This window comes from Jaculus jaculus, chromosome 5, assembly GCF_020740685.1.
Source record: "Jaculus jaculus isolate mJacJac1 chromosome 5, mJacJac1.mat.Y.cur, whole genome shotgun sequence".
NCBI lineage: Eukaryota > Metazoa > Chordata > Mammalia > Rodentia > Dipodidae > Jaculus > Jaculus jaculus.
The window spans coordinates 29,891,069-29,900,475 of record NC_059106.1 but is presented as its reverse complement, the minus strand read 5'-3'; the positions used below and the strand labels follow the sequence as shown (position 1 = coordinate 29,900,475).

The window sequence follows — 9,407 nt, the reverse complement described above, 5'->3', positions numbered from 1 at the left end:
TATCTCCTTAGAGGGCTCAGAGATGGCTTGAAACAGAATTCCTGGTCTCCCTCAGCTTCCTGCAGAATACACAATTGTTAAAAAGAAAAAAATAAAAAGCAGGGTGTGGTGGCACATGCCTTTAATCCCATTACTGAGGAGGCAGAGGTAGGAGGATCACAGTGAACTCAAGGCCAACTTGAGACTACACAGTGAATTCCAGGTCAGCCTGGACTAGAGAGTGAGACCCTACCTTGAAAAAAATAAGAACAAAAGCAAAACATAATAATAAAACTGCAGTGCTCAGGACATAGCAAGGTCCCAATTAATATTTCTTGACTGTTGTCAGATAAAAATGAAACATAAGCAATAAAGCAAGAATCCTGGAAAGTGAGTGAGTTTATATAGACTCATCCTGAGACTATATTCTGTTGAACTTATAATTTAACTCAATAATAAATAAATAAATAGCTTCATTTCATAGACATCTTAGTATTTTTTTTTCTCCACCTCATCTAACATGATTGACATGTCACTGGCTAGAAATGAAATTCCCAGAATTAGGGATAGCTACGCTCAATTATTGGAACCTTTGTACTTTGTTATTACTTGAAAAATTTAATAGTATGTTGAAGAAGAGGACTACTGAAAATCCTATTAAAGATCTCAAGACTTCAGGAAATTTAAATCAATTTATTATAACAAAATCAAATAATTGATATGTTTAAATTTGGGGGGCATAGTTTTACATATTTGCCACCTAGTACATCTGGCTTACATGAGCCCTGGGGAATTGAACCTTGATCATTAGGCTTTGCAGGCAAGTGCTTTAACAAATAAGCCATCTCACCAGCCCATAAATTTGTACTTTGTAAATGAGTACATTTTTGCGAGTGAATTAGTCTACCAATAATTGATATAGAAGAGAAAAAAGTTAATTTCTTTCTTTCTTCCTATTTTCTCCTTTAATGACCTTTTTGCTATCCTATTCATGAATACCTCCAGTCTTTGATATTTGGTGCATAAGTCTGATAATTTGCTAATGCAAGATAGAATCTCAAAATTAATTATTTGCCAGGTGTGGTGTGGTGGCCCATACCTTTAATCCCAGCACTTGGGAGGCAGAGGTAGGAGGATCACCATGAGTTCAAGGCCTCCCTGAGACTACAGAGTGAATTCCAGGTCAACCTGAGTGAGAATGAGACCCTGTCTCAAAAAAAAAAATTAATTATTTAACTTTAACCAAATGATTACATCTCTTTGGCCCTTAATCATTACATCTATCAAATGATGAGTTAATAATCTCTATGATTTCTTTCAAGTTTAAAATTATATGATTTCATGCTGTAGGAAATGATATGGAAACAACCAATAAAAACTTACAGGATAAATGATGTTATGTAGTATTGCCAAAATACAATTTCTTAGGATGCCTGAGCAAGAATCCCCTGGGCTGGGCTGAAAGAGGGAGCAGCCTCATGGAGAGTAGCATCTGAGGCTTCAGATTAATTTCTTCTGTCTGCCTCACCACAGCTACTGAAAACATAGCTTGAAGGAAACACAATACACATGTTCTAAGGGTTATGGACAACAGAATACATCTGTCATGGCTGTTTGCTTTTTACACCAATTTTTTTTTTTTTTTTTTTAAGCAGGGCCTTATTGGTACTCACTCTGTTAGTCCAATGGGCCTTGAACTCTCAGGATTACAAATGGCAGCCACTGTGCTCAGCAATTGTCCGGTATCTTTTATTTTTAACGATTTTATTTATTTTTATTTATTACATATAGAGGAAGCATGAAAGAGAGAGAGAAAGTGAGAATGGGCACACCAGGGCCTCTAGCCACTGCAAACATGCATGTACCACTATGTGCATCTGGCTTACGTGGGACCTGGAGAATCAAACCAGGGTCCTTAGGCTTCGCAGGCATGCTCCTTAACCGCTAAGACATCTCTCCAGCCCTCCAGTATCTTTTAAACACCATTTTCCTGCAAAATTACCCATTCCTTCCACAGCTAAAAATCTGATTTCATCATTGTGACTAAATAAATAATGATGAAATGCAGTCAGTCAACCTCAGTACCAGCCATCAAACAGACTCACTTGCCCTAGATTTAAATAATGACATAACAGGAAGAAGAACTTGCAGAAGCCACTTGTCCTAGCAGAAGGGAGAATCATCTTATAGTAGCAGGTCTTACTTTAGTATGGGCTGTTCTATCTTGACTCAGAATCTCCCGAAGGATTCTCTGAACGTTCTCAGGTCATTTTGATACTTTTAAAGCTATTTTGAATCAAAAATTCTGACAAGGTACAGGAGATATAGTATGTTTGCTCTAGTAACATTCTGTCAAGGAAATATAATGATAAGTCTGTACCAAAGTAGAATTCTAGTATTAAGCCATAAAGATTGTATTCTGGACATGAAATATGGCTAAATGAAGAAGGGAAGATGGCTGGCCTTGAAAGAGTGGACACCAACAAGGGCAGATCATGAGCATGAGTTAGCCACTGTGGCGTTTCTGAAAAGCAAAAGTTAGCTATGGGGAAGGTCATCTTAAATATGTGGTAATTAGAGATCACTGGAGGAAAAGCCATGTGCACTTTCAAGACTGAGGTTTGAACTGAACTTCCAATAGCCTTAATATTATTACCCTAAAAATATTCTCTCAATATTATTATCTCTCTAGAGTGCCAAAAGTATGTAAATATAAGAAAGATCATAAAAAGAATTGATTTCTTGTGAAAATGGGAAAGGTTGAGAAGAAATAAGAGTGGAGAGGGAAAGAATTTTTAGAATAAAGTCCAATGTAGTCAGATGGGTTATGGCATCAAAACCTGCGTGTAAAATCTATTGTAGACAAGTTGATTACATGGCTGTTTTAATAAATAATAGGTTGTGACATGATACTTTCAACTTTATGACCCATACTTACAATATTACTAGGATACTTGGATTAGGTACTCCATGGTCTAGTTGAGTGAGTGATCTGAGGTCATCATGGTGCCCATTCATGATGGCTGTCACTGTCTATGCCAGAAAGAACACAGGAGAAAGTATATTTCCTATGTGCAATTCCATCCATGTCTTCTGACATTGGGTTGTCAATATTTATTAATTTGTTTATTTACCACTTACCCATGGCGTATATAACTTTCACAGATATTCTCCGTGTATGTACTGAGAAGGGAAGTGGGACCCAGAGGGAAAACATGGACATCAACTTAATCACTATGTCTATTTAATAGTGCATCTATAACTGTTGCGTACAAAAAAAGGCAGGATGTGGGTCAAGGGTATTTTAGTCTAGCAGAACACCAAGGAAGTCCTTTACTTCTTAGCCACAAAAGCAAATGGGTTGAGTTTCAGAAGAATATCATATGGATAACTTTAAATCAACTTCCATTTGTATTTTAAAAATAAATCATTCCTGCCAGGTATGGTGGTGCACACCTTTAATCCCAACACTGGGGAGGCAGAGGTAGGAGGATAGCTGTGAGTTTGAGACCACTCTGAGACTACATAGTTAATTCCAGGTCAGTTTGGACCAGAGTGAGACCCTACCACGAAAAACCAAAAAAAAAAAAAAAAAGTCATTCCTAAAAACATCAATGTTATCAACAGCTGACTAAGAAAACATGGCCATGGGTCATCTATCTGTCAATTGAGAACTGCTTCTGCATCCCACATACTTAATTTCCTGGAGATTTTAACTTAAGATTAATAGTGATTCACCTAAGAAAAAGCTCAGCAAGCCCAGCAGAAGAACATATGAGAAAAGAAACACAGGACAGGTCTGCCAAAACACCTTGCAAAGATAGGTAGCATAGTCGTAGGCTATTGGTATATCACAAATTACCCAGAAACTTAATGAATTAAACAAACAATATTTATTTATTACTTCAGGCAGTTTATGTGCATCTGATATTCAAAAAATGTGACTGAGAAGTTCATGAGCTTTGCATCAGATGTCAAAGGGGATTGCATTCAATTGAAAGCTTAGCTAAGGCTAAGTGAACTAGCTTCCATGCTAAGACATCTTAAGACTGAACAATTATTTCTGGCTGTTGCCACGTAAACTTTTTGGTGATGGCTCAGAAAGTAAGAGCACTTATGAGGACCTAAATTCAATCCCTAGCACCCACATAAAAATCTGGTGTGGCCACATGCGCCGATTTCACTAGTGCTGGGATGTGAGGATTGCTGGGACTCACTGGTGAGCCAGTCCAACTGAAAGCGGAAGGTCCAGCTTCAGGGATACTCTGTCTCAAGGAAACAAGGCAGAGAGTGACAAAGAGGAAATCAGATGTGCTCCTCTGGCCTCCACATGCATGTTCACAGGGTATGTACACACGATGCACACACACACCAAAACAAACAGCTACTTAAAAGTTTTAAGTGAAATGGTGGCTTACTCCCCCACAGCCCTCACCCCACCAGGGCCTGGGATCCTAACAAGTAATACAAGAGCTTCCATGCTCTTTATGACATAGCACTGATGTCACACCACATCGCCTCACCACAACCTCTGATTCAGTGTGAGAGGAAACCATTTAAGAAAGTGAGTAGCATGACGTAAGAGTCATGGGGAAGACAGCTACTTGGAAAACAGCTACTATAAAATTAAGGGAAATGTGGTCAGAAAGGAAATGGTACTTCTGCTCTAGGTAATAATAACAGAAAGTACCTTAAGTCTGGAATATTGGAAACACTAAACGAAGTATCTCAGGAACCAGAGACTACCTCTTGTTGGCAAAGAAAAGGCAATGGCCTCAGTGGAGGCTAGTTCCTTGGGCTGTATTGTGGGGAGGTGGAAAGTGGAGGAGATATGGCTGATGTATGGTAATGTTGTATTTGTACGAACTCTTCCTCAGAAGTTAAATCCGCGCAGGCTCTCTCAAGTGTTCTGAACACCCCTCCAATTGGCCATCGAATTCATTTTGCCAAAATATAAAGGGAGTTGTATCAGGAGCTATGAGGAGATACTTTTTACCAAAAAAATGTGAATAACTAATAATCTCTGAAACTTGTGCTTCAGTAAACTTGTAAGCTACATCAGCTATGGCTATGGCACAGAATGGAAGAATGAAAATAGTGACAGGACTGGCCACATAAGGCTTGTTTACATGCTACGTCTGCACTTTTACCTAGCTGGCCCTTCTGTAAAGAATCTTTTGTTTTGTTTTGTTGTTTTTGAGGTAGATTCTCACTCCAGCCTGGGCTGACCTGGAATTCACTATGTAGTCTCAGGGTGGCCTCGAACTCACAACAATCCTCCTACCTCTGCTGCCTAAGTGCTGGGATTAGAGGCGTGCATCACCACAACTGGCTTCTGTAAAGAATCTTATGAGTGGGCCAGAGAGATGGCTTAGCGGTTAAGCGCTTGCCTGTGAAGCCTAAGGGCTCCAGTTCGAGGCTGGATTCTCCAGGACCGACATTAGCTAGATGAACAAGGGGGCTCACACGTCTGGAGTTCATTTGCAGTGGCTGGAGGCCCTGGCGCGTCCATTCTCTCTCTCTCTCTCTCTCTCTCTCTCTCTCTCTCTCTCTCTCTGTCGCTCTCAAATAAATAAATAAAAATAAAAGAATCTTATGAGCATCACCTGAGCTGCCATTGCATGAGGATTGGGTGGGAGGGGCTGTTATTGAGCACATAGAATGCTCTAGACAGGCCTAGGTGCTTTCCACAAGTGAACATATAGCACATGTCTCCATGTTTCAAAAAGGTGGAAACTGAGGCTCAGAGCATCTAAATGTCAGGGTCTGCTGTGTCCCAGTTTCTACTTTTGCCTTTTCCCTTCTAATACTAGAACCTCCATAGTTTTTAGCTAAGCACTTCCTAGGTATGACAATTTCCAGTTTCCATTGTAAGTAGGTGTGCCATGTGATTGGATAATAGTAACAGAATGTGGCCAGAAATGATGGTAACTTGCAAGTCATATCTTTAAAGGTGTGTCTTCCAACCTCTTATGTTTCTCACATTTTGAGCAGATGGGAACATGGTAGGTGGTATTGGGTGAACTTCTACAATGCAGACAAGTCTATACTTCAAGTCCACAGATGAGCACGTGAAGCTGCCTGCCAGCTTGGACTGCCTACTTACATGTGTAAGCCACTCTTATTTTGTTATTACAGTAGTTAAACTAGTATTCTAAAAAATATATTGATTCATCAGAGATCATATAGAAGCAGCAATTGTGACATATCCTCATTTGCTAATATATATTCTCATCTCCTGCCTTACATTTTGGCAAGGATGATGAACTCATAACAGATAGTGTTGTTTTGTTCTTGATATGCTGATATATTCTAAGAGCTCAATAAATTTTTGAAAATAGGAATCCACCTCTGAAAAAGTAGCAAAACAATGGCTCCTCTAAGTTGAGTGCATATCTCTATTGTGATAAAGTTTTGACTCTTTAGAAATGAGTTCTGTTTATCTACTCCTTTGAGGTTCTGACTCATTTATTTGTGGAACATAAATCTATGTAGCTCTTCCTGTTTACACTAAAAACAGGAGTCTGCACAGCTGATATTCATCTAGCACCTAGTGTTACAAACTGGTTGGTAATAAACTACTGAATATTTCTGTATCTTTGGTAAACAGTCAACATTCAGTGGCCCCCAAGGCCTCCCCATTACCCTTGTCCCTGTGATCATTTCCTTATCATCCTAGGGTAGCAATTAGCTGCCCCCAGAAACAGGGTGGGTAGCATCAAGGTAAATTCTTTCTGATTAATTTGTATTCTTATCCTATTGGTTACTAAAATATTTTAATATCATTACTGGAAGAATATTCAGTCTATGTGTTACAAAGTAACTTTGTGAAATTTTCTATAACTGGTCAATGTGTATAGCTGTTAATGCTTGTGAGAAACCCCTCAGTATAGAGACACTTTCCTCCTGAAAGCTTATGTCTTTACAAATGTTGTGTCCACCTTTATGGTTGAAGGTGCATATTTGGAATTTCTTCCAAAATCTTCCCATGAATCCCCACTTCAATACACACAAACACACATACACACACGCACACACTATGGAGAAATAAACTTATAGTAGTATAACCACTTTTCCCATGTAATTCTATGTTTTCAGAAGGGAAAGATCTTGTTTCTTTACAATGTCAAATCATGATCTCTGTAGTTGCAGTCCATACTTCATAGAAAGCCATGCTCCTGCTGGTAATTATAGAGCAAACAAAGCAATTTTCCTTAAACTTTCTAACAGCTACAGTAAAGTTTATGTGGGTTTTATTATCAACTACAATGCTGCTACTTAAAAAAATATATTAGAGAGTGTATGAAGTAAAGCGTTTTACATTCTGCCTGGCATATTACTGGCAAAAATAAATGTCAACAACAATCATCTTTCTGTTAAGATCCCATACAGATCCCCATTGCCTTATATGTTTCTCCCAGTGCTGAAGATTAAATCCCTTGTTCACGGTAGGCAAGACTTCACCACTGAGCTGCATTCACAGTCCTCCCCATTGTTTTCCTTAACACAGTTTGCAATGTCCTTTGAGGTCAGGCCCAGCTTCCTTTCCAATCCTTCTCTCAACATTCACCAGCTCATACCCATCCACAAGTCTTTATTTGCGAGATGCTTCCCCCATGCAAGTCGGGGTTAGCTTCTTGTCCACACATCCACGGCAGCCTGGACTTCTTCACACAAATGTGCCCTGCAATTTATCCTTATTTTCTAGATTTGGGTAATTTTGGAATGTCCCTCAGATGTTCTTATTTTGAATGCTTGTGCCCAGCTTGTAGTACAATTTTCAAAGTTATGGAGCCTATAGGGGCATAAAGCATGGCTGACAAAGGTAGGTGGCTAGGGGCAGGCTTGGAAAGTTATATCTGCTTCTGTTCTAGCCTGTGCTGCCTCCTTATCTGGCAGGTGGACCACACACTTGCACAGGGAACCACTCTGCCATGCTTTCTGCTGCTATGGTGAACAGAAAGCCCCTGAAGCCATGAGCGAAAATAAAATTTCCTACTTTGTTTCCACCAGGTATTTGGTCATAGTGACATGAAAATAACTAATATAAAAGGGGAATGACTGGATGCTTCCTTATTTAATTTCTACTTGGATTTTACATTAATACTATGATTGACAAGGAAATTGACGTTTAAAGAGGAATTTGCATTTTCTCATGAGAACAGTAAATTATTTCAGAATGAAGAAATTCACAACCTGCATAATAATATAGACACAAAAATGAAAATGCAATCTTAGGGCTGGAGAGATGGCTTAGTGGTTACAGTGCTTGACTGCAAAGCCTAAGGACCTATGTTCAACTCTCCAGTTCCCATGTAAGCCAGAAGCACAAGGTGATGCAAGTGTAAGGTTACACATGCCCACTAAGCACACATCTGGAGTTCGATTTCAGAGGCTGGAGGCCCTGGCATTCCCTCTCTCTTTGGCTCTCTCACTTTCTCATTAAAAAAGAAAATAAAATTTATATTTAATTACTCCATGTTAATGTGTGACTGCCCCTTATATCTTAGACAAAAGTTTATATTTTCATTATATGATTTGTAAATAGGAGGGATTTATTCAATTATATTGAATTTTGAAGAATATGAAACAAATAAATTGTCATAAATACTGTGTAATTATAGTTAATTCTTAGCAGTAGCTTAATAGACATGCAGTTGTACACAAATTGGATTTCCTTTTTTCATTAGTCACATCATCAACAAATGCATTTGAGATAAAGAATATCAGTTATCTCATCCTTTAAAGATGACCCATAGCTAACTTAACTCTTTTCTAAACATCACAATTTAGTATCCCTAATTACTTCTGTATACTTTTTAAAAATAACTAGCATAATCAATTCCATCATATTTAATTCAGAAATCCTCTGTGATGGTTAATCTCTGATTGTCAACTTGACAATCAGGATTTAGAATCACAATGGAAATAAATCTCTTATCATGACTGTTAGAGATTTTTTTCTAGATAGATTAATTGAGGTGGGAAGACTCATCCTAAATTCCCCAAAGAATTGTGAGCCAAAAATAAAGCCTTTCCTTCTTTAGGCTGCTTCTAGTCAGGTTCCCCCCAACCCCTGGCAGTGAGCAAGTAACTGATCCACCCTCCTTGAATCAACTCACATATATCTAATTTACCATTTGTATTTCTAATCTTCAGTGGTAAAAAATGGAGAAAACAATTTGGCATTTCTTCAAAAGGATAAATGTAGAGTTAGATGGTGACCTAGAAATTCTGTTTCCAAGTATATATAAAATGCAGTACTCTTGATGAAAAAAAAATGTTGCAAGTATTCAAATAATTATCTTTTTCAAAATTAAAGTATGATGTGCTGGGCATGGGTTGTATATTCCTATAACCCCCAAAAGTTGGGAGGCTGGAGTAGGTGAATTGCAAACTTTGGGTCACATAGTGAGACTGTCACAAAA

The 9,407-nt window shown here is 38.5% G+C and overlaps 1 protein-coding gene across 1 annotated transcript in view; it reads right to left on the bottom strand.

Moving 5' to 3' along the window:
- The window catches only part of Otud1 (OTU deubiquitinase 1), an 11,681-nt gene extending 8,557 nt beyond the window's left edge, over positions 1-3,124 (bottom strand). Inside the window, exon 1 of the mRNA XM_045149063.1 lies at positions 3,121-3,124. Coding sequence (XP_045004998.1) covers positions 3,121-3,124 — 4 coding nt within the window. The remainder of the gene's footprint in view (positions 1-3,120) is intronic.
- Between the last annotated feature and the right edge of the window lie 6,283 nt (positions 3,125-9,407).